Here is a 26,144-nt window from a genome sequence, read left to right on the forward strand (position 1 = left end):
GTTTGCAGACAGTTCAGACCCGGACTGCGCTTTTCTTACAAGAATGTTAAAGGTGGTACCGCAGTTGAATACTTAAGAGTGGTGTTCGGTTGGAGAGACACTGAGCCTTCATGGGGCCTGTAGCAGAGTGGATTGTAGTTTTACATATGTTTGTAATCTGGTAGGTGCCTACAAAGCCTAATTGCAGCACAGGTTCTAAGTGTACTGCACTGGCCCCCTTTAACTCCCAGTTGTTGCTGCTGGCCAATCAGGGTGTTGGGCCCAGTCTCAGTTTCAGTGGCAGAAGTTACATAGGGAGGTATCTCTGTGTTGCACCCTTGTCTGCCTACATGGGGCTGCGTACTTGTGTACTCCAATTGCAGTGACAAATGGACGGGTTTGGTTACACCTGCAATACATACATTACTGTGGAGTGGGAGATGGGTTAATGCTACTGCGTATATCTCCTGCTACTGGGTTAGTAGTCCATGCTTGCCCAGGTTGGCATGTTCCCACCTGACACTGCACTTAGGGGGCTCTGTTAGGACAGGTACTGTCTGTTGCAGGCATGCCTCTAATTTGGGTTGGTCCTATACTAATGCCCTCCTGCTGTGACATGCTTCCTCATATTACACAAACTGGTCTTGCATTAACTTGTACTGTGTGTGGGGTATTAAGTCTGAAACTAAATTGTCTGTTCCTTTAAAGTTACAGCCTGACGCATTAGTTGTTATTCTATTCCGCATTGCTCAGGGTTAGCTGTTCTGTGTTGTACTGTGGATTTTACTTCCTACTTCTTGGGGAAGTTTTGCTCTGCTTGTGTGGACAACAGGGGCTGTAAAGGTATTTATTTCTTTTATTTATGTTTTCGGTGCACTTGTGTAGCACTACTGATGTGCCATTTGTCTGCTCAAGCTGTTTCACTTTGCCGGCCGTTTACACTTTCAGTTGACAGCCTGCGTATTAGCTTTAGGGGCCGTCTGCATTTGTAGGTTTTCCTACCGCCGTAGATTACCACGACATATCTCTCTTTTGGCAGCACCGCTCTACGGTCTAGCGGTGCTGCGGCCTTCTAGTTTCGGCGATGTAGCTCACGGGCATTTGTTTCGCGATCTACACGCCGGAACCCGTTTGGCTTGACTAGCTATGAATGGAATAGACACACCTACTAATTGTAATGCTATACTGTTACCCTTTCCACGATTAGGTTCGCGCCTATTCTATCTTTGGAAAAGCAACAATGAATTAAACTACGTATCCTAAGGAAACGGAAATTACTTCATATAAAAAGCAGCTTGTTGTCCCTATACACTCACGATCTGAAGAAGATTTGAAAGTGCATATCGTTTGGAATACAGAGGGACTTTTATTATATTTTAAATACATTTAATAAATTGATTTTAGAAGTTGCTGTCAAGCTGTCGAAGCTGCTGTTAAGCCGTGGAAGTTCAGCACGCTTTGTTTACTTATTCTCTTTTCTCCTAGGTTGTGAACTGTGGAGTTAGTACATTTAAATTAGGGGGAAGAAGGGGTGCTCGTCACACTTTTGAAGATATATTTAGTGTAGGTGAAATTTTCAATGAAACAGGCATACGTTTGTTGAAATGGGCTACTTTTTTGGGTATTCAGGTTTAGAACAAATGAGTGTTAGATCAAATACATAATTAACATGTATATCTTGGGTGGAATACACACTAGTAAAACTATTCATAACTTTGAATAAATTGGATGTTCCCTCTGTTGTACAGTGAAGTAAACTAATCTGTTAATAGTGATAACAAGATAGCCAATAGTACATAGTTCACATTATGTGTACTTGACCTGTGCAGTCAGTTTGCCTTACAGTCAAGGGATGCATAAAATCTACTTGTAAACGTACAGCTGCATGCATTGCAGAGTATTTTCTTAAGGCAGCATAATTTGCTCACACTGAAAACAGTGATACTTAATACTGTCCAAGATACAGTAACAATAAGAGATGAAATACGGCGTGAATTTTCAAAACGTTTAAAAACTTAGGTCAGTTATAGGAAAGCTGTGGAAATGTGACTGAGGAGGAGTACCAGCAATCAGAAAAGAAAGACCTGGTAATGAGAGCTAGAAGTGTGAGGTAGGACCAGATGGCAAGAAGAAAATGTATATGTCAACATTTAATTAAGCCAACTGACAATGCATGATAATTTGGAATGTCATTGCCAAGGTTTATGTAATATTGCATCTGCTGAGCTGATAGATGACTCCAAAGCTTGCCAGCAGTACCAGAATAATGAGCAGTGTGATGCCCCAGCACTGGCCCAGTAATAAAGGAGGCTAAATCCTCACCACTAGCACCAGTGGTGATGTACATTAGGAGGATAACAAGTACACACACAGTTAAGTGCCATTTCCCTTAAGCGCACACAGAGACCACAGTCAGTGTTGGGCTGGTTTCTTCCTCTTCCTCTTTCTCAGATGCCCAGTAAGACTCCTCACTAGCACAGTTATAGAGTTTTGATCTCAGCTGAGTTTACTAGTCAAGACCTCCAGCACCCTCTCTATCCAAACAGTGCTTCTTGTCTCTGCCAAAGTAGCTGGCACACACACATTCTTTGAGGTTTGATTTATACTCACACACACAGGCACACACACACCTGGCAAAGGCTGGCACAGGTTTAGTAGCTATGCCCCCTTCTGCACAAACTTTAAGGTAGTTTTTACTGTCACCAGCCACGTCCTTATCAGCTACTCTAAGGCCCTTAACAAAGGGTGCCCAATCTTAGTGTGTAATGTTACTGTCAATCCAAGTGGACCAAGAGCAAGGCTATTAGGAGTGGCTCACAGTGTCACCAAATAAATATGCAAGTACTCTCAGAACTTAAATGTGTCTCGCAACTATCAGCCACAATGAAGGGTTTAAATATATTTAATAAGAAATAATAAAAGAACAAGAAAATATTCAGTAAACAGTCACAGTTACATCAGAGTTCAAAATCACGGGAAATATTTAAAACAACATTGCAGGACAGTCTCAAATAAATAAAGAAAACATCTAAGCTATGCTTCACTATATTCCTAACTGTATCTAAGAGAAATGTAATGTACCCTAGTTAACTTACTTACAGAGCAAGGCAAGACAAATGTGATGAGTGGGTCTTCCAGCTGATGCTGTTAGGTCAAAGACAAGATACAAAATGCCAAGTCTCTCAGAGTCTTCTTAAATTAATATTTCAATTATTACTGCTGGGGTAGCTTGCAGCATGACATCACTTCTTGTCATCTGACTATCCCAGGTGAAAACCCCCACTGCAGCTGGTAGCGTTTAGCATCCACCCATGAAAATACATAGACTTCAGATCTTTTGGCAAATGGTCAAAGTCATAAAATAATTTACATTCCTCTACATTTAAAGACAATGCAAAAGACTTCTAGTTCTAGATATTATGTCTCCTGTTGCACTTAAACTGAAAGATAACCTCTCTTTTGTTTATGGCCCAGCTATAAAGTGACTTAATTTCAACTACTCTTCTCAAGTTAACTTCTTGTGTTGCAGTTTCCATTGCTAAAAATATATACATCTGAACAGTTACAATAGTGCATATACATTTCTGCTCAGTACTTCACAAAATATCTTTTCAGCATACATGTCTGCACAATATGATATACAGTTCTAATACATATGTAACACAAGCATCTTATATGAACATGCTGACATTCACAAATGACACACAACCACTTACAAAATTCTACATAGCTGGGCTGGTGGTATCTCCTTCTGTCACACTTCTATATAAATCATATTAATACCCACAAATGACATGTAATTATTTACAAAATTCCAGCTAGCTGGGCTGACAGTATTTCCCTTTGTTACAAGCAGCGCTGTTTGTTTACAGACTACTAACCAGCCTGATGACCTAACTTCATTTTGAGCAGTCTTCTAAACAATAACACCAAAGGTAGATGGACAGTCAGAAAATTATGGAAGGTTATAAGTAAGTTTTAGTTAAATGAGAGTAAGATGATGGTTAAATTCTAACCATTTCAGATTTTCTTTTTACACAGATAAAGCTATAATGCATACATTTTTTTCAGAAATAAACTGTAACAAATCCAGATTTATTTGGTTATGTGTAGCATAATACGTGTTTATAGTGCAGCTATAGGAGAAGACCTATAAAAAGATGTGCAGAATACAGGAGAGATGGAAGAGTGCAGGAATTCTCTTAGAGCAGCATGACGTTAAGAGAGGGAAACATTCTTACTCTCTGTAAAACGGCAACTGAACGGCTTAAAGTCCATTTAATCCACCACAACAGATTATATGATAAACCAACGCAAGATTTAATGTAAGCGCTTTTGCTGGAAAAATGTTCCAGCTTCTTCAGACTACAAACAGTAAAATACTTAGAAAAAACACCTTTTAAAACAATTCAAAAAGCGAACTGCCAATAGAGTTCGTTACCCCTCCTGATGTCATACATAAGCATTTAAGAATTAAAGTTACAGGGGGTTACTCAAACTTAAAACACACTTGGATGCTTAAGCAACCTCACAGTACCATCATTAAAGAAAATAAAGAATTTAAAAAAAAATAAAAATAATACCGACAATACTGAATTTGTGTACTATAAATAACACCTTAAAATTATATCCTTTACATGGTCGAGATACAGCTATGCTAAGTCGCTCACAGATCTAATATACTATATTTTTATGAAGTAAACTATGATATGTGAGACCAACAGCTTGGTCTTTAAAAGAATTTTTTGAAGAACTACTAGAACAATAACAAAGGCTTTGCCAATGTATACAAACCATACCCACTTAAAGACCTCATTACAACACAGTTTAAATCACCAACATTTAGGTACATATGAGATACTACACATTGTTGATACTGTGGACTAAGCAGGTAATATTAACAGACTACAAACCTACGTGATGGATCGTGTATGCCTTAAGACCACCTATTCTCCTAACACTAAACTATTCACCTAGCCAAAGCCTTCTTTTTAAGCAGGCACTTAATGGACAGGGCTTCATTTAACCCCGGTATGGTGTGCGCACTTGTCCGAATTTGCCAGGTAAGTTCAGCTTCTTCTAATGCCAGCTCCCAGGGACCCCCTCTTAAATTGTTTTCTGTTGTTTCTAACACTACAAACAAAAACCTATGTTGTTGAGCAATCCACAATATGTTTAGCTAGGGCATTCGTGATGACAGAATTATTGATACTATATACATGTTCATAGATTTTTGTTTAATTTTCCTTTCGGTTTTCCCTATATAGAAAGCCTCACAGTGGTCACAGACAGCTGGCGGACCACCCCTTGAGAATCACAATTGAATTTGGCATCCAGTATATATTCTTTATCTCTAATAATTATCTTTCTTTTAACTTTAACATAGTTACATTGATGGCATCTACCACATTTAAACATGCCTGTGTGTATCTTCACTATTTTTTTGGGATTCTCTACTAAATTTTTCAAGTTTAAACCTCTTCTATAAGTAAACTGGGGCACTTGACCAAAAGTTTTTCTTAATGCATGGTCATCTAAAATAAACCCCCAGATGTTAAGTTGTCTATCTCGCCTTCATTCTTGCTGGATGGGTTCGGAGCCGATCTTCGGCTCCGACTCGGCCAATACTAAAGCTCGAGAGCTAATTCCACCGGCTCGAGGCTCCCCCATATCCCACAATGCTAGGCGGTAACTCCTCAGATCTCGTTTGCCGCTTAGCTGACGAGGTGCTTTTCCAACCGGCTCTGCAGGTTAGTTAAATTTTCTAAAGTTCTAGCAACTTAGACCCCCTTTAAGTTAGTTTTTTTCGATAGTAATCAGTTAGTTACTTAGTCTGTTACCACTCCCTTACAAATTTATTCCCTTTTACCAAATATTTTTCCAAGGGTTATTTCCCTTACGCCTTAGGCCCCTTCCCACCCCTCCTAGTAGTTGGAGTGAGTGTGGTTTTTCTGTCAGGATCTTTGTTAAATTTAGTTAGTTTAACTTAATTTTTAGTGTAATCAGTGTGTTTGTGTGAGTGATTGCACTAGTGTTGTCTCTTTAGATATGTCTAAAGAATCGAAGGTCTCAGGCTTTAAGAAGTGTGAGTCGTGCTGTCAGAAGATGTCTCTGACAGACGGTCACACTTCTTGTGTGTATTGCCTGGGACCTTTACACCTGCAGGACTCTTGTGCCGTCTGTCACGGTTTCAGCCCTAGAGTCCTGCAGGAACATAAAAACAAATGAATCTTAAGGGGCTTATTGAAGCCCGAGGGTCCCCCGACTCAGTCTCTGTCGGGGAAACCTTCTAAGCCCTCCAGGCAGTCGGCTCCAGTGTCTGAGCCGTCCTCCGGAGGTTCAAAGACCGTTCATATGGTTCAAACATTGGCTCCGGCCGGAGCCAATGATTCTAGACCTGCCACACTCACCATGTCCTCGGCTCCGGCTGGAGCCGAGACAGACAAGTCGAAGTCGGTTCCGATACCCTTGTCAGAACCGATTTCTAGAAAGAGATCCAGGTCTCCTTCTATCGGCTCCGTTCATTCGGCTCCAGCGTCACCGCTCTTGTCTGAACGGAGCTATAGGTCACACTCCGGTCCTCCAGACTTTCGGACCATGATTTGCAGAAAGTGGTGAGCAGACTTCTTAAGTCCGAGGCACTGGCCCAGATGTTACACAGTCCGACTCAACAGTCGATGGCTACTCCTGTTCCATTAGAAATTCCTCCTCCGACTCTCTTGAGTTCGGAGCCGGTGCTGCTCGGAGCCGAGACTGTGGGAGCATCGGAACCGATACCTTTCCTTTCGGCGCCATCGTCTGCTCCGATTTCCTCCTTGGAGGGATCTCGGCACCGGACTTCCCTCATCAGCTCCGAGGGGACAAGTGGCATCGGACCCTTGTCCGACCCCGCTCTCCCTCTCGGTGCTTCGGCGCTGGTTAGTTCGGCTCCGACATCGGCTTCGGAGCCATCCTTGTCGATGCCAGGGGAGGTTTTTGGCTCTTCGGAGCGGAGACCTCTGGCCCTGCCTGACAGGGGTTCCTTTGAGGTCAAGCGGAGCGTGTTAGAACCTGGTTCTACTCCACAGTCGGCTCCATCAGCCCCTCCCTCAACAGTGCCTGCGTTGATTTCTTCTCACCCCCTTGTTTCGGACCGTAGAGAATCTGCGCCTCAAGTATCCCCAGTGGGAATTTCCTCCTCTTCCGAGGCCTCTCCTGACCTTGCAGGAGATCCCCCTAGGAAGAGACAGTGCAAGAGGAAGCACATTGACTCCCCTGAGTCTGTCACCTCTGACACTGATTTGGAGGATTCTGAGGGTTCCCCTCGTTCCCCCTCTGAAGATGTCTCCTTTGCAAGTGTACCTTGAGGCGTTTGGTTCTCGACCTTCCACCTCCTGGGTGTCCTCTCCCTTTGACCCCCTCATGGAAGTGGTGGCGAGGAAGGCTTGGGCAGCTCCTGACTCGGTGGAACCCACCCCTAGGAGGCCAGCCAAATTTATCACTGCCCCCAAAGACAAGGAGTTTTTGTCCAAAGGTGTCTCTGTGGATGCCATGGTGGTGGCTGCAGCCACCAAGAAGGAATTAGCGGATCCTTCAGTACCTGTTCATCCTCCTAATAAGGAATCTAGGACCATGGACAGGTACGGTAAGCGGATGTTCTCATCAGCGACCTTTTCTATGCATTCGCTGAATTACCTGTGTCATTTCACTCGTCTCCAAAGGGTCTTGCTCAAGGATATGAGTGAAGTGTTGAAGGACCCATCAGCTGTGGGGTTTCAAGATAGGATGAATTCTCAGCTGGCTACCCTTAACTCAGTAGTTAACTCCTCCATGCGCCTGATTTCGTACGCGGCTGATGGAGCGAGCAGGGCTGCAGGTACAGGGGTGGCCTTACACCACCATGCCTGGATGCGGCTATGTAGCTTTGCGGACACTTTCAAGGCGTCCTTCACTAACTCCCCTTTTGATGGATCATCTCTCTTTGGTCCACAAGTGAAGGATACTCTGACAAGGTGCGAGGTAGAAGGTAAGACGCTTTCTGCCGTTGGAGTCCGTTTTTCTACCCCTTCTAGACCCTACCCCAAGGGTCAGAAGGGGGGGAAGATGTGGTTCCGCAAACAACCACAGGGTGTCTTACTGGACACACAGAGTCGTTTCCCCTCTAGAGGCAGAGGGGGGGGGAACAATAATAATAGACGCCGTCCTAGAGGCAGAGGGGGCTCGCAGAATCAGGATAGTCGAGAAATCTTCTCTGACAAACCCTTTCAGCACCCCTGAGGGGCTGCCCGACTGCCCACCTTCGGAGGCAGTCGGGGGAAAATTATCTCTGTACCCAAAAGCCTGGCTTTCCCTTACTCAAGACAAGTGGGTACAGTCTATCATATCCGAAGGCTACAGAATTCCATTCATTCACATCCCAAAACAATCCAGAAACTCCCTTCCAGACGTTCCACCCAGTCAAACGGAGCAAGCAGCACTAGAAATTTCAAAGCTGCTAGCAAAAAGAGCCATTCAACCAGTTCCAGCAGACCAACAAGGATCCGGAATCTACTCCAAATTCTTTTTGGTTCCAAAGAAGACAGGGGACTGGAGACCCATTTTGGATCTCAGAAACTTGAACAAGTTTGTCAAGAAAACAAAATTTCGGATGGTCACGCTGCAATCCATCCTGCCCTTTCTGGGTCAGGACAACTGGATGTGCTCCATAGATCTCCAGGATGCGTACTATCTCATCAAGATGAACAGACGATCCAGGAGATTTCTCCGCTTCAGGCTAGGAGCCAGTCATTTTCGGTTCAGGGCCCTGCCCTTTGGTCTCACTACAGCCCCCCGAGTGTTCACCAAATGCATGGCAGTGTTCGCCGCTCATTTGAGGGGCCAGGGATTCCAGGTGTTTCCGTACTTAGACGACGGGCTCCTGACTGCCACCACCAGGTATCTACTTCTCTTAGCCAGAGATTACACTTTACGAACCTGTCAGACTCTAGGCATCTCTGTAAATTACGAAAAGTCTGTCTTGTCACCTTGTCAGTCTATTACCTTTATAGGCGCAAGATTAGACACAGTCAGTCTGTCAGCCAGACTCACGGAACAAAGAGTAGCAGACATTCACAAGCAGGTTTTTCTTCTATTACGACACAACAGTGTCAAGGTCAGACTGGTGTTGAAAGTCCTAGGGATTATGGCGGCGGCTATTCCTCTCCTCCCCTTAGCCCGCTTCCACATGTGGATTCTCCAATGGATGCTTTTCACTCAATGGTCTTTTCAACTTCTGCCAATGTCCCACACTATCAGCATAACTCAGTCATGCAGGAATCATCTTTCCTGGTGGGTCACATCTTCCCAACTTCTTCTAGGGAGACCTTTCATTCCCCCGCCCCCGGCTGCAACACTGACAACGGACGCCTCCCTGATCGGGTGGGGGGGCATTACCAGGGCAGGACAGTCCAGGGCACGTGGCAGCCGATCGAGTGCCACTTGCACATAAATGTTCTAGAGATGAGAGCAGTGCTTTTCGCGTTGCAAGCTCTTCAGGACTCTCTTCCCAAGGGAACTATAGCAATTCAGACGGACAATATGTCCGTAGTGTGGTACATCAACAAGCAAGGTGGGACCAAATCTTATCCCTTATGTCGAGAAGCACTCAGACTGTGGCAAGGGGCGATCTCTTCTCAGCGCTTCCTGATAGCAACGCACATTCCCGGCAAGTCCAATGTGATAGCAGACAGATTGAGCAGAGCAATTCTTATGCCTCACGAGTGGTCTCTGAAGAAATCAGTGTTGGAAGAAGTTTTTCGAACTTGGGGCCAACCTTGCTGCGATCTTTTTGCCACTCCCCAAAACAGCAAGTGTCCCGATTTCTTCACCCTCTTTCCCCTACCAGGTCATCCCATCAGAGACGCTCTAGTTCACGATTGGCCTCCGGGACTCCTGTATGCCTTTCCCCCTTCCCACTGATACCTCAGTTGATTCGGAAAGCCATTGCTCTGAAGGCCTTAATGATCCTCATTGCCCCTTATTGGCCTCGACAAGTTTGGTTTTCCTTTCTTCACCGTTACCTTTTGGTGCAACCATGGCATCTGGACCCAGTTCCAGATCTCTTGACCCATCAATCGGGTCAGCTGCACCAATCCCTTTCTTCTCTGAACCTCACAGCGTGGTTCCTCCAATTCCAACCTTAGCCAGGCTTCCCTTAATATCTCACTCAGTTAGAGATATTTTGATAGCTTTTCATAAGTCTTCTACCCGGAAGATTTATAGCAGCAAATGGAAACGTTTCTCCTTCTGGGCAGCGTCGGGTTCAATTGGCGGCTATATCTAATTTTCATGTGGGGGTGTCAGAGTCTACTATTATGTCTCACAAACTCTGTAAAGCCTTTTTGAAAGGAGTTTTTCTTCTTAAGCCCCCTATCAAGGATCCACCTCCTCCTTGAGATCTGAACTTGGTTCTAGCATCATTGATTCTACCCCCCTTTGAACCTGCGGCTTCATGTTCTATGAAGTTGTTGTCTTGGAAAACGCTTTTTCTAATAGCTGTCACCTCAGCTAGAAGGGTATCGGAACTCCATGCTGTCGTCCCCCTTATTTACTTTTTCACAAAGATAGAGTATCCTTGCGTACCAATCCATCCTTTTTGCCCAAAGTGTCCTCTCAAGCAAATCTGAATCAAACTATTCATCTCCCAGTTTTTTTCCCCAACTATGGCAACAGGTCAGAACAGAAACTGCACTGTTTAGATGTTCATCGCCAACTTAGGTATTATTTAGACAGGACTAAACAGTTTAGAAAATCAGACCAACTGTTTATTTCATATGCGGAAGGCAAGATGGGCCTTCCAGTCACTAAAGTGTCACTTTCTAGATGGCTTACTTCTACGATTACCTTTATTTATGAGATCAGGCACCAACAATTGCCCTCGAAGCCTAGAGCTCATTCTACTAGGGCCTTAGCCACATCCATAGCCTTTCAAGATAGGCTTCCTATTGATTCTATTTGCTCAGCAGCCACCTGGGCTTCCCCCTCATACCTTCATTTCTCATTACAAGTTGGACATAGCCTCCAGAGACCGTGCCAACTTTGGTTCCACTGTTCTCAAGAGTCTGTTCCGATAGGCCACCCGGGACAAGGTGCTAGGGACGCGGTCTCATCCAGCAAGAATGAAGGCGAGATAGACAACTTAACATTAAGAAGTTATGTACCTACCATAACTTTCCATGTTAGTTGTCTTCTTCTCGCCTTCTTTCTTGCGTCCCACCCTCCTTCCCCCTAGCCTGGACAGACCTAGAGGAGATTGTCTTGTGACCTTTTCAATCCTTTCTCCCATGCTCTACCTCCTCTATATTTTTCTTCTGTTAGGTTTAGGACACCTCACAGTCAACCCTATAGAGGTGGGTTACCCTTCTCCATGTTATGGAGTTTTTGCTTGGCCTAGCTTTCAAACGAGATCTGAAGAGTTACCGCCTAGCATTGTGGGATATGGGGGAGCCTCGAGCCGGTGGAATTAGCTCTCGAGCTTTAGTATTTGCCGAGTCGGAGCCGAAGATCGGCTCCGAACCCATCCAGCAAGAAAGAAGGCGAGAAGAAGACAACTAACATGGAACGTTATGGTAGGTACATAACTTCTTATTTTTAATTATGATTTCCTTGATAAAATGAGAATCCAAAGAGAAGGTTGTCAAGACTCTAATGACCTGCCTATCAGTGGGAACTTGGGAAGAATTAATCTCCATCTCCAATTGTGGCTCATCAAAACGGACATCATAACCTTTCGAAACCAAAGGGCAAAAGGAGCCTGTGCGTCCTTTGTTAATAACTTCATTGAAAATGAGTTCAGTGAAAGCCTGAGGGTAGCCCCTTTTGTTAAACATAGATTTTAACAAATCACATTCCTTAATGAAATCGTCAAAATTAGAAACCATTCTTGCTGCCCTTCCTGCTTGCCCCTTGACTACTGCTTTCTTTTGATGCAAGGGGTGGCAGCTTGAAAAATGTAGGAATGCATTAGAATAGGTGGGCTTAACGGAAAATGGTGGTCCTAAATCTGTTATTCAGGGTATCTTTAGAAAGGTGGATGTCGAGATAATCTATCTCATTATAACCTATTTGGTAGGTGAATTCAAGAAAATTCATAAACTTCATGATCTCATCTATAAATACTTGAATTAAAACTGCTTCACCTTTCCAAATGAGGAACATTTCATCTTGGTAACGTGTATACGAAGTTACATGTTCTCTAATTTTTAAATTGTTAAACAAGAATACCTTTTCCCAATAAGCCATCACACTATTTGCAAAACTGCTACCACAGGGGGCCCCCATGGCTACCCCACTTTTCTGCAAGAAAAACTGGTTTCAAAAAATAAAAAGTTGTTATTCAAAACTAACTCTAACAAAATCTCTATGACATTGAGGTTCATAGGTTGGTACTAGGCTATCGGCCCTAGGGCCTATGCAAGCCTAGCCATAACAATTCCCTGGATATTTCTTCCCACAATATATAGGTTCATAGGTTGGTACTAGGCTATCGGCCCTAGGGCCTCATGTCTTTGTTGACAAGCCCCTCTGAGATGGAGAAATTCTCTAACCCATTGTATACCAAGTTTCTGGGGAAAACAGTGTACAAACGTTGTGACAAGTTGTCTACTTTCTTTAACAATTGCTCCACCAAAATGGTGAGGTTACCTGCAGCATTCACTTCCAGGGAGCCCGAAGATACGATGTTACTTCCATTCTTTTGAGTAAAGAGAAGTTGTGAGGGTGAACCCAAGCCACTCGCCATAACAGACACAGAAAACTAACAGCAAAGAACAAACTGGGTAAAACGGCAACCGAACGGCTTAAAGTCCACTTAATCCACCACAATAGATTATATGATAAACAAAAACAAGATTTAATGTAAGCTCTTTCGCTGGAAAAATGTTCCAGCTTCTTCAGACTACAAACAGTAAAATACTTAGAAAAAACACCTTTTAAAACAATTAAAAAAATGAACTGCCAATAGAGTTCGTTACCCCTCCTGATGTCATACACAAGCATTTAAGAATTAAAGCTACAGGGGGTTACTCAAACGTAAAGCACACTAAGATGCTTAAGCAACCTCACAGCACCATCATTAAAGAAAATAAGGATTTTTTTTAAAAAATGGTGGTGGTTTAATATTCATGGATTATGTAATCAGAATGCAAGTTGTCTTAGACAGTATAGTGTATGAACAGGTTAGTCTTAACCAAGTGAATGGAGCCTACAAGTCAGTCAGTAACACCCTCAATGATTTGTATTTGGCAGGGAGTATTGATATTGATAGCTTACACTACTTAATACAGGTCAATCAATAACACCCTCAATGATTTGTGTTTGGAAGGGAGTATTGATATTGATAGTCTACAGGTCAATCAATAACACCCTCAATGATTTATTTTTGGAAGGGAGTATTGATATTTATAGTCTACACTACTTAATACAGGTCTATCAATAACACCCGCAATGCTTTATGTTTGGAAGGGAGTATTGATATTGATAGTCTACACTACTTAATACAGGTCAATCAGTAACACCCTCAATGATTTATTTTTGGAAGGGAGTATTGATATTGATAGTCTACACTACTTAATACAGGTCAATCAGTAACACCGTCAATGATTTATGTTTGGAAGGGAGTATTGATATTGATAGTCTACACTACTTAATACAGGTCTATCAATAACACCCGCAATGGTTTATGTTTGGAAGGGAGTATTGATATTGATAGTCTACACTACTTAATACAGGTTAATCAATAACACCCTTAATGATTTATTTTTGGAAGGGAGTATTGATATTGATAGTCTACACTACTTAACTATGCCAGCACCCATTATTCCAAAATTCTTTGGGATTCCAAAGATCCACAAAGACCTCACCAATCCACCTTTTAGACCTATAGTGGATGGTAGAGGGTCTATCACATATGCATGTGCGAAATTTGTGGATGCTAAGTTAAAATCTATTGTTAGATCTGAGCCCCAAATATGCCATGATTTCTTGAGAATATAAACAAATTAGTTTTTGATGACAGTTTGTTATTTGTCACAGTGGATGTTAAAGATCTGTACACCGTTATTCCCAAAAAACTTGGTGTAGAATGGATTAGAGAATTTCTCCATCTCAAGGGGCTTGACAACAAAGATATCAATGTCAAAGAGATTTTGTTAGAGTTAGTTTTGAATAACAACTTTTTATTTTTTGAGAACCAGTTTTTCTTGCAGAAAAGTGGGGTAGCCATGGGGGCCCCCTGTGGTAGCAGTTTTGCGAATAGTGTGATGGCTTACTGGGAAAGGGTATTCTTGTTTAACAATTTAAAATTTAGAGAACATGTAACTTGGTATACACATTACCAAGATGACATGTTCCTCATTTGGAAAGGTGAAGCAGTTTTAATTCAAGTATTTATAGATGAGATCACGAAGTTTACAAATTTTCTTGAATTCACCTACCAAATAGGTTATAATGAGGTAGATTATCTCGACATCCACCTTTCCAAAGATACCCTGAATGACAGATTTAGGACCACCATTTTCCATAAGCCCACCTATTCTAATGCATTCCTACATTTTTCAAGCTGCCACCCCTTGCATCAAAAGAAAGCAGTAGTCAAGGGGCAAGCAGTAATGGCAGCAAGAATGGTTTCTAATTTTGATGATTTCATTAAGGAATGTGATTTGTTAAAATCTATGTTTAACAAAAGGGGTTACCCTCAGGCGTTCACTGAACTCATTTTCAATGAAGTTATTAAAAAAAGACACACAGGCTACTTTTCCCCTTTGGTTTCGAAAGGTTATGAAGTCCATTTTGATGAGCCACAATTGGAGATGGAGATTAATTATTCCCAAGTTCCCACTGATAGGCAGGTCATTAAATTCTTGACAACCTTCTCTTTGGATTCTCATTTTATCAAGGAAATCATAATTAAAAACTGGGGGTTTATTTTAGATGACCATGCATTAAGAAGAACATTTGGTCAAGTGCCCCAGTTTACTTATAGAAGAGGTTTAAACTTGAAATACTTAGTAGATAATCCCAAAAAAATAGTGAAGGTACACACAGGCATGTTTAAATGTGGTAGATGCCATCAATGTAACTATGTTAAAGTTACAAGAAAGATAATTATTAGAGATAGAGAATATATATTGGATGCTAAATTCAATTGCGATTCTCAAGGGGTGGCCTACACAGCTGTCTGTGACCACTGTGAGGCTTTCTATATAGGGAAAACCGAAAGGAAAATTAAACAAAGAATCTACGAACATGTATATTGTATCAATAATTCTGTCATCATGAATGCCCTAGCTAAACATATCGTGGATTACCCAACACATAGGTTTTTGTTTGTACTGTTAGAAAAAATCGAAAGAAATTTAAGAGGGGGTCCCTGGGACCTGGCATTAGAAGAAACTGAACTTACCTGGCAAATTCGGACAGGTGCGCACACCCTACCGGGGTTAAATGAAGCCCTGTCCATTAAGTGCCTGCTTAAAAAGAAGGCTTTGGCTAGGTGAATAGTTTAGTGTTAGGAGAATAGGTTGACTTAAGGCATACATAATCCATCACGTAGGTTTGTAGTCTGTTATTATTACCTGCTTAGTCCACAGTATCAACAATGTGTAGTATCTTATATGTGCCCAAATGTTGATGATTTAAACTGTGTTGTAATGAGGTCTTTAAGTGGGTATGGTTTGTATACATTGGCAAAGCCTTTGTTATTGTTCTAGTAGTTCTTCAAAAAATTCTTTTAAAGACCAAGCTGTTGGTCCCACATATCATAGTTTACTTCATAAAAATATAGTATATTAGATCTGTGAGCGACTTAGCATAGCCGTATCTCGACTATGTAAAGGATATAATTTTAAGGTGTTATTTATAGTACACAAATTCAGTATTGTCTGTATTATTTTTATTTTTAAAAAAAATATTTATTTTCTTTAATGATGGTGCTGTGAGGTTGCTTAAGCATCCTAGTGTGTTTTAAGTTTGAGTAACCCCCTGTAGCTTTAATTTTTAAATGCTTGTGTATGACATCAGGAGGGGTAACAAACTCTATTGGCAGTTCGTTTTTTGAATTGTTTTAAAATGTGTTTTTTCTAAGTATTTTACTGTTTGCAGTCTGAAGAAGCTGGAACATTTTTCCAGAGAAAGCTCTTACATTAAATCTTGTTTTGGTTTATCATATAATCTGTTGTGGTAGATTAAGTGGACTTTAAGCCGTTCAGTTGCCGTTTTACCAAGTTTGTTCTTTGCTGTTAGTTCTTACTCTCTGTGACCTGCCAAGTTTTTGATTAGCTGTTATTACCACATTGTTGAATTTTACTTGGTAATTAGTGACATAGTTGTGGAGCATAATAGAATTGACTTTTTCATTGAGTGAGAGGTCAGTGGGGTTACATTAATGTGTGAGGTTGTCTGATTCAGGATATCATTAATATTAATGACCCAGGAAGAATATGACAAAAGATCGGAAGTTCTTGGAGGGAAATAGAATCACCCTAGCTTTAGATCATTTCCTTTCATTAAGCCACAGTTTTAGTGAGTAAAGGCTAGGTAATACTTAATGTAATGGAATCATATGTTTGCTCGTTGATGTGTACATGCTGTTGCTTGCTCTGGTTTGTGTTTCCTTGAGATGATAAATCTTTTGAATTTGTTGCACGTCTCTTGAGTTCAGCTGGGTCAGACGTCAGCCTTGTTATGTAAGAAAAACAAAATCTGTCCACAAATGATGCAAATGCTAGCTGTAGGCCATCAGTATCTTTATTTCCAGAGTAATCCAAGGCAGACTGACTCTTTTGACATGCCTTTTCAATATGGGATCCGTAATCTTTTAAATACTGAGGTCAACAGAATTTAAACTAGCTACTGCCTCAAAAGTGGGAATAGACCAGTTGATCAAGATCAGATTTTGGTTCAAGGAGGAAGATTCACTTTTTTCATATTCTCCTGGCCTGATTTTTTCCAGCAGTCATACAGTCCTATGAGAATGAGGGGATGCAGTCTGGAGTCTTGACAATTAAGGGGAGTCCACCTATTTCCAAATGGTTGCCTAAGGCTATTACCTTGTAGTAAACTCACCACAACAAAACTATTCCAGAAAGGGTCAAGGCCCACTCTACCTGGACCTTGGCTTCACCTATGGCTTTTTGGGAAAGACTGGAATTTAGAAGAATTCTAGAAGCAGCAACTTGGTCCTGTACATAGTTGTACAAAGCACTATAATTTTTATTCCTAATGTAGGTCTAGATTAGGCTTTGCGAGGACCATTCTCTGGGGGTGCCAGGATGCTTCTCCTTCCACCTGCCAAATGTATTTAAGCTAGGATAATCCACCCGTATAGCTAATGCTACTGCACCAGTGATCAATATGATGAACATAGTAAAGTTGTGTAAGTAACATAATATACCAATAGATGTTTGAATGATCACTGTTGCAGTAGTCACTTCCTTCCTTCCTCCCTCCACCCCCCTTGTTTTTTTGATATGTTTATGCCAGACTTTGGTTATTTATTTATTTTTTGTTCTTTCTAGCATTGTCCTTTCAGGGTTCAGCCTCCCTCTGTCTGTTGGCAGGAAAGGTCTGAATGGCTTGATGTCCAAGCTTGTCTTTTAGTCATCTCACCTTGAGCTACCTGACAATCTGGGTGCTTGGAAGGTGCACAGAATATTTAAAAGTGGCAAGCTTGTTATATCCTTGAGAGGGTATAACCCATGTAGCTAAGGCTACTGCAGCAGTTATCATTCGAACATCTGTTCTCTCCGTGCCCTCAAATTGTGGAATGGCTACCCTGCATGGCAGTGTATCCCTGCTCTTACTAATTCATTCAAATTGCCACTTAATTAGTATTTTAAATAGTACACTGGATGCTTTGCAGTGAGTAAACCGAACCTTTATTTATTCGTTGTAGTGCATTACCATGGTATATAGATCTTTGTACAGAATCCGTCTCCATTTCTTCAGGTGCTCACTAATCTTCACTGTTGCTTTACGTTTATTAATTATATGTTTCTTTAGGAGATTTACTATTTGAGGACTAGTAAATAGAATGCATTTTCCCTGATATCAAAATTGAATGCAAAAATCCCAGAAAGGTTTTGTTTAATTGGATGCACTTAAATATTGCAGGTATCTTTTTCTCCCTTTCAGAGTATGTCTGTTTTTTGATTGTGAAACCATGAATTTAATAAATACGTAAGCTTGGAGTGAAGGCCAAAGACATTATCCTTGGTGTTACCTGTAGTTTGACTGGTGAGTTCTTCAGAGTTTGACTTGCCTAGTGTGCTTTCTACAGGTTGTGCATCCCCCTGTCATAGGAGTCTCATTCATTCAATTTTTATTGTCTGATCTCATAGATATACTTAAACAGGGAGTTATGCAAAGTGGTCTATTGCGTATTGTAAATAGCAATGTTATTTCTGTTATGCAGAGTCATTTTTGCCTTCTGACCATATTTATTCTCAGCTGTGGCTCATTCATCTTTTGGGTACATTCTGGTTTTCTTATTGAGCACATTTGCTTATATCTGTTCTTTGTTACTGTTTTTGTTATTATTTGTAGCTAAGTCATGGCTGAAAAGGGCCTTTGTAGTCTATTCAATTTAGCAACTCATTTAAGTAAGTAACACAATCCTGTTACTTGACTCACACAGCTGTATTCCTACATGGGTGACCTGGGAGTTTTGGTCTGGTTAAGTAAATTGCATAGATTTGTCTAATGTGTGCAGAGATTGTAGCAATTACATACACATCAACAGTATATAATTAATATGTAATGGTTATTGCGGCCTTTCTTTCAGTGTTAATGTCCATGCGATTAAACAGTGAAAGGTAATGCTTTATTCAGTAATGCTTTATTCATGTTATCATGCAGACTGCTGCTTTTTTGTACTTTTTGGATCAAACTTAATGTTCTTACTTTGTCATTTGTATTTTGCAGATCCTGAGGAATTTTTGAATATTCTTTTTCACCATATTTTAAGGGTGGATCCTTTGTTAAAAATCAGGTAGGACATTATTCCCTTCGCACTATTTAAAGCTATTAAGGAACATATACATTTTTCTTTTTTACACAATAGTAATTGTTTTGCATCCATCCCTATAGGTTATAATTTCCAAATTTGATATTTAAGCATATGTGCTCAAAATAAGAATTTATGGGTGCACTTAAATTTTACAAAGTTGAACGTTTTTAGAGTTCCAGCCCTGCAAACTCAGTTTGATGAAACTACATTCATTGTAAATGAAATGTTGTTCTATGTTGGCAATAACAGAAGTGATGTAAATGTTGAAAATGATTTTTATATGTTAGACCCCCCCCTATGCCTTAGGGAAGAGGGAATATTTGAATAAGCCTTGAGGGTGTATGTTATTGAGATTGGTATATTTTAGTAAGGTTGAGAGTGCAGGGGAGATTGTCTTCAGCAAAGAATATTGTTTTTCAATATTTATTATTATTTATGTTGTCGCCTCACAGTAAGACGTTGTCCTGTTCGATTCTCGGCTAGAGCGTCTTCTGTGTGGAGACATGCGTGAATGGGTGTACTTTCGTTGAAGGTTGTGCATCAGAGCTGGCAACTCGGCACATAAAAGTCTACTGCCAATCATTAGCGGACCGGAGTACCACTGTGGCAACCTCTAACCGGGAAAAACCGAAAGACACAGCAACAACATTACTATTTATGTTGCCATTGCCAATTGGCAAATTATTTTTCTGTAAGTCCATTAGTTTTGATGTACCATGCAGCTAGCAGATGCCAGAGAGAGTTCAAGTTAATGCTTTAAAAACTCAGTTTCATAAAGTGTAATGTAAATTCAGTTGCCTAATGAAAATCTAAACCCTGATTTTCAGTCATGAAAATAGGTTTAATCCTTATACAGATATTAAAGATGGACTGATTCATTTGCAAAACAATGAAAGGATATTTGCCATATTTATTAAATGCTAAGGCATGTGATATTAATTTTAGAATATTTTTTGAAAGAGGAGAGAAAATAATACATCCGTATCTTTGATTTGGTAGACTGCTGATGCTTTATGGTGACTTTCATATTTACATGACTTTTGTATATTCATTTTTAACATATTTGTTAATTCATCACATTTTAATATATACCATTATTTTTTAATATTAAAAGAAAAGAAAACAAACCATAAAAGCTGTTGTCAATTTTCATTCATTCTTCAACAGTTTGCTTTGGATCTGACTCGTTCATTGCTTTAGCTTGTAGTAACCGTACATCTCTCAAGCTCCTTCTTACCCATAATGCACCAACCCCTAACATACCTCAGATCTCATTTGCTGCCTTCACGAAATGACTTGGTCATCTGAGCTCATTTTCAAGATAAGTGATTTTTCTTGTCTCGTAGTACTATTTTTCTATATTTCTTGCACTTAGCATATTACTTATACTTACCATTGTTCAGATTTCTATTTTCTTTTTTCCTATTTAACTTTTTACACAGTTTAGTGTAGTCTTGTGTACCATGATCTTGGTACTTTTTCCTCCCTTGCCTTTTATTTATTCAAAAAAAAAAAAAAGAAAGAAAAAAAAACACATTTAATGTTGTCAGTTTTCATTTTATCCTCAACTGATGGGTTTGAATCTGATCCTAGGATCCGACTAGGCTGTTACTAATGCTCATAGTAACCAAAAAGCTCTCAAGTTTCTTCCTTACCCATATTGCACCAACCCTAAGCTACCCCAGATCTTGTTTGCCACTTTTCGCGAAAAGATGTGGTCAGCCTAGCTCTCTAGCTTTCACAGATAAGTGACAGTTTTTTTCATTAAGAGATCTTCTAAAACTTATTTTCTTATATTATCATTTCTTACATTTCTTAACCCTTACCCTTATACGAGTTCATAGTTCTTCAATTACCATTCCATTCTTTTCCTTTACCTGGCCTTCTGTACTTAGAATTCTTTTACCTTTCTACACTTTCATGTAGTCGTTTCTTACTATTGTTGGTAAATTTTTCCTGTCTTTGCTCTTAAAAAAAAAAAAAACTGTCTTACTTAATCTTTTGATTTTATTGCTGTTGGTATAATGGCAGACAAAGGTCCATCTGGGTTTAAGAAGTGTGTCAAGTATGGGCACAAGCTACCGCTGTCAGGTGCCCACACACTATGTGTTTATTGCCTAAGATCACAACATCTGCAAGAGGATTGTTCAGTGTGCCATAATTTCAATCCTAGTGCTTTAGTATAGAGAAAAAATAAACTCAGTTAAAAGGACTGTTACCTTCCTCATTTGGAGAAGCAATATCTGGGACTCAGTCTCCCAAATGAAAAACAAAAGAAGTTAAGTCTTCATCTCCAAAGCCTTCTACCTCATCCGCCTCCATTTCAGAGCCATTTAGGAAAAGGCCTGAGTTGGATCTGAAAAGATTCCAAAGTTCATCACCCTTGGATCCGAGGAAGAAAAAATTGAGGGATTTGACTATCTCATATCCGACAAAAAAAAAAAAAAAAAAAAAAAAAACCTTCTGATCCGATTGCCTCATGTTGTATAGTTCTCCTCAGGGCCAGATATTCACTATTGATCCTGTACCTTCTTGGATGCCTTCACCCTTTTTGAACAACACTGATGCAAGTCTCCTTCTGTTGTCTTGACTCATTCTTCCAGAAGTCTGACAGAGGAAGATATGAAAAGAATGATGTAGAAGTTCATCTTGGTGCAGATTCATATGGGAATCTTGCAGCTCCTTCCCCCTCAGGTCGGGAGGCCTATCCGTCAAGTATAGCCCCATTTCACTCTCCTTCTCTGATCCCTTCGGGTTGCTTCAGAGTCCCTGGATTTGAGTCTTCCAGGTCCGTCTGGTTCGGATCCGAAGATAACATTATCTTTGTATCCAATACTTACTATGAGAGCTCTGGTTTAGATTTCTTCGGATGTGGATGACTCTTGGAGCCGAAACTTCCCTGTCGGGTGTGATGTGTTGGAGTTGACTTCGAAGTTGTTGCAGCCATCTGTGCCCCTTAGAGCTTTGGCATGGGATAGCTTGGCGCCAGCTTCCTCCTCGGGGAGATTGCCTTTACAGCGGGGGAGAAGAGCAGTCCAGAAACTTGCCTTCTCAGCACTTGGGACTTCTCTTTCTCCAGGACAATCAGCCTTTGAAGTTCTGAAGAGGGTGTTCTCTGCTCAGACAGGATGGACAGATCTAACCCCCTCAGATCATCAACTTTCTGTCCTGATGTCTCTGTGAGCCTCATCATTCTTTACCATGAGAGCAGCCATTCCAAGATCTCTAGGCTTCCCAGCAGGGTATTACAGTTTCTTCCGATACCTCCCCAGAGTACCCCACTGAGGAGGTCCCTAGGAAGAAGTCCAAGAAAAAGCACTTGGACTTTCCACAAGAGTCAGTCATGGAGGATACAGACTTCGATGAAAGTGAAAGGTCCCCACCATCACCTCCAGAAGATATCTTATTTGGAGACATCCTTGAGATCATAAAACAGAGAGGTGGTTGGACCCTTAGTAATTCTTCATCTGAGGAGGCTTTTGGTACTGGCGCTTCTACCTCCTGGGTTACTCCACCTGCTGATAAGTTCATTGATTTGGTCTCTCAGCAGGCATGGGAGGAATCTGACACAGTTGAACCCATACGCAGAAGACCAGACAAGATTCTAGCACCACCTTCAGGCAAAGAGGTTTAGGCTAAAGGGGTACCCGTTGATGCCATGGTCATGGCAGCAGCCACCAAAAAGGAACTTGCCAAACAGAGTTCCACTGTTCATCCCCCTAACAGGGAGTCTATGGCAAAAAGCAGGTTTGGGAAGCATGTCTATGCTTCAGCCACCTTTGCCCTAAGGTCACTGAATTATTTGGAACATTTTAATAGGATACAGAGGGATTTGATCAAGGAACTTTCAATACTTATTTATTTATTTATTTTATTTTATTTATTTTACATTTGTTTACCGGGAAAGTCCGACTGGACACAGGTCCATTTTTGCAGCAAAGGCCCAGGGAGAAAAGCTCCACAGAAAAAGAAAGACAGTTAAACTATCATAATATGAACAGGACAGTAAATACAAATACAATTAAACTATCATAATTTGAACAAGACAGTAAATACAAATACACTGTAGGTATATTAAAGACAATAAGCAAGAGAGAAATATTTGAAAAAAATCCATCAACCATCCTTAACATAGGATAATAGAGTTAAGTATTTTCATGGAAGAAAAGAAAAACAACTTATTTACATCAAAACATCAAGAGTAAAAAATGACAGCAAATAATAGCAATGCCTTTTGGACAGTGCCTCAGAGCGAGCTGAGTTTGGCAATAGGGATGTCGGAGTCTTATTTGTTAATCTGGTGAGATGCAAGAGCATAACCAGGTATTCATCAGATGAGTCTTGAGTGAGATTTTAAACTGGGTGATAGTGTGGATAGATGTAATAGACTGGGGAATGTTGTTCCAGGCCTTTACTATGGTATGAGAGAATAGAGCTTTCCCTACAGTGTTGTTGACTCTAGCATTGCAGAGAAGAGATTTTTCGTTTGAAAGTAGAGGGCACTTTGCTATGCAGGGAGAGATAAGGAGAGCTAGTGCAGGGGTTTTGTCAGGATGCATTTGAATATTGTAAGCTATGTCAAGCTGTTAATAATGAAGTAATTGTGGACATTCGAGCCACTTTTAGGCTCCTTAGAGCCTGGCAGTGGTGGCTTTTGAAAGAGGAGTTGTTAGCAAACTTAACTATTTTATTATAATATGCCTCCAGTCTGGGTTTAGATAATTTTTTCTAACATGGGGTAAGAATTGGTGCGGCATACTGTAGAGTGGATAAAAGGTCAATTTGTGCTAGGGTGAGCCGCGCATTATCAGAGAGGTACTTTTTATGTCTATTTAGAGTTCCCATTTTTTTCTGAACCTTTTTAATGGTTTGTGAGATATGAACATCAAAGTGTAGGTTATTGTCGATTTCAACACCGAGTAGCTTAGTGTGTGCAGAAGGAGAAATGACAATACCGTTTTTGGAAGTGATGGTGAAGGAGAGGGATAGATTTGGCTTTCATTGGGGGGGGGGGATAGGAGCAGTTTTGTCTTACTGGGGTTTAGGACGAGATGAATATCATTAATCCAAGATTCAACAGAGTTAAAGGATTCTTGTGAAAGTTGCTGTAGAGTGGTAAGTGAAGGAGCTGAATAGATCAGGTTAGAATCATCTGCGTACTGTATAAGAGTAGCATGATGGGTGGTGGTATGAAGATTATTTGTAAATATAGTGAAAAAGGAGTGGTCCTAATATCGAGCCTTGGGATACACCTGTAGTAGTTGGCAGTAAAGGGGATAGTTCACCTTCCCAAAGAACAGATTGATACCTGTTTGAGAAATAATTTTTGAACCAGAAAATACGTGAGGGAGCAAAGGATAAGGGAGGCCATTATGTCAAGTAATTTAGAATGTGATACCATGTCAGATGCCTTGGAGAGGTCTAAGAATACAGCTGATACAAAGTTATTATTATTTCTATGTTGGTTAATAAAATTTGTGAAGGAAAGAAGAGCAGTTGTTGTACTATGATATGGCTGGAAGCCATGCTGTGTACCAGAGAGGAGATTGTGTGTCTGCAAGAATTGCATGACTTGAAAATGAATGCATTTCTCAAGCAGTTTTGATAATGGAGACAGAATGGCAATGGGACGGTAATTAGAGAAGTCATAGGAGTTGCCACCTTTATGTAGCGGAATAATATGAGAGACTTTCCATAGGTGTGGGATGTAGGCTTCTGGTATAGAACAGTTGATAAGGATGGAGACTGGGTAAGGTAAGGCATCAGCAGGTATTTTTAGGTAGTCAGCAGGTAGACTACCAGCGACCAGGGTGGTGGGTTTCAGCTTTTTGAGAAGTTTTTTGATTACAGTGGTGGGAACAAGTGAGAGGGTGAAGGAGGGAATGTTATCTGGATATTTGGGAGGAGTACATTTAGTGTTATTTTGGGATAGTTGGGAAGATAGTGAGAGAGTGGACTTGGTGAAATGTTGACTAAATTGAGAGGCAATATCGTTTGTGTTATTGGTGGTGTTAGGAGCTAGGGTGGTGGTTTTGCCAGGTTTGACTTGGGAGCTAATTGCTACCCAAAACTTATGAGAATCTTTTGAATGTTTGTTCTGAATGTTATGAAAGTAATTTACTTTATCTAGTTTGATCTGTTTTTGGCCAAGTTCCTAAGATGAAGGTAGTTTTGTTTGACAAGGCTGGTGCTGTCCCTCTTCCAGACTTGTCATGCTTTGTCTCTGGACTTTAGTAGGGCTCTTGTGTCCCTGCTAAGCCATGGAGCATAGTTTGCCCTAATTCTAATTTTCCTGATAGGTGCAACTGTGTTAAGGACATTTGTGAAAGTACTATTAAAATAATGAACTGCATTGTCTAATTCTAGGGTTTTTATTAGTTCCCAGTCACATTGTTTTAGGATATTAAGAGCTAAGGGGTTTAGTTTGTGGTGATTTATGACTTGTCTATAAACGATTGGTTTGGGTCTACATTGAATCAGGGAACGCTTAAAAAAGAAAACGTTGATTCCATGTAAGTGAAAGCTAGCAATCCCGAACACCCGGAACAGTGATTTTTTTCTCAGGGGAAAAAAATCGCTGGGCCGGTTTCGGGAGTTTGCCATTTCCTCCACTGTGGTGCAATCTCGGAGTTGGTATATTTAAGTACGGGGGCACACCCCCCCCCACATTATGTACTGTTTTAAGATTTTTTAATATTTTTTTTTTATTTTTTGTGGAAGAGCGATTTTTTTCCCTGGGAAAAAAATTGCTGTTCCGAGTGTACGGGATTGTAAGCTTTCACTTAAATAGGGCCGATGAATCAGCGTTCACTTTTTTAAGTGTTTTCTGATTCAGTATAGACCCATTGGTTTGGTTAAGTTGGAGCGTTTACGTGAAAGGAAGGTGGGCATGTGGTGACTAAGACCATCTGTTAGGCACCCTGCTTGGTAGTTTTGCTTGGGGCATTTCATTACAGTCCAATCTAGGGTAGATTGTTTGTGGGATTTTTTTTGTCTACTCTGGTAGGTTCTTGTATGAGTTGCTCAAACCCAGAGAGGTTAATATGCTCTGTGGGGGTATCAGAGTTACAGGCTAACCAGTCAGCATTTAGATCCCCAAGCAGGATAGTTTCTTGTGGAAGTTTTTCTCTAGCCCATTGTAGAA

General features: G+C 40.8%; 1 protein-coding gene across 1 annotated transcript in view; it reads left to right on the top strand.

Annotated features, from left to right (window-relative positions):
• The window catches only part of CYLD (CYLD lysine 63 deubiquitinase), a 1,495,154-nt gene that overhangs the window by 1,119,225 nt on the left and 349,785 nt on the right, over positions 1–26,144 (top strand). Inside the window, exon 18 of the mRNA XM_044081615.1 lies at positions 18,916–18,982. Within this exon, the coding sequence (XP_043937550.1) occupies positions 18,916–18,982 (67 nt within the window). The remainder of the gene's footprint in view (positions 1–18,915; positions 18,983–26,144) is intronic.

Source organism: Protopterus annectens, chromosome 8.part1 (genome assembly GCF_019279795.1).
Source record: "Protopterus annectens isolate FY-2018-M chromosome 8.part1, PAN1.0, whole genome shotgun sequence".
Taxonomy (NCBI): domain Eukaryota; kingdom Metazoa; phylum Chordata; order Ceratodontiformes; family Protopteridae; genus Protopterus; species Protopterus annectens.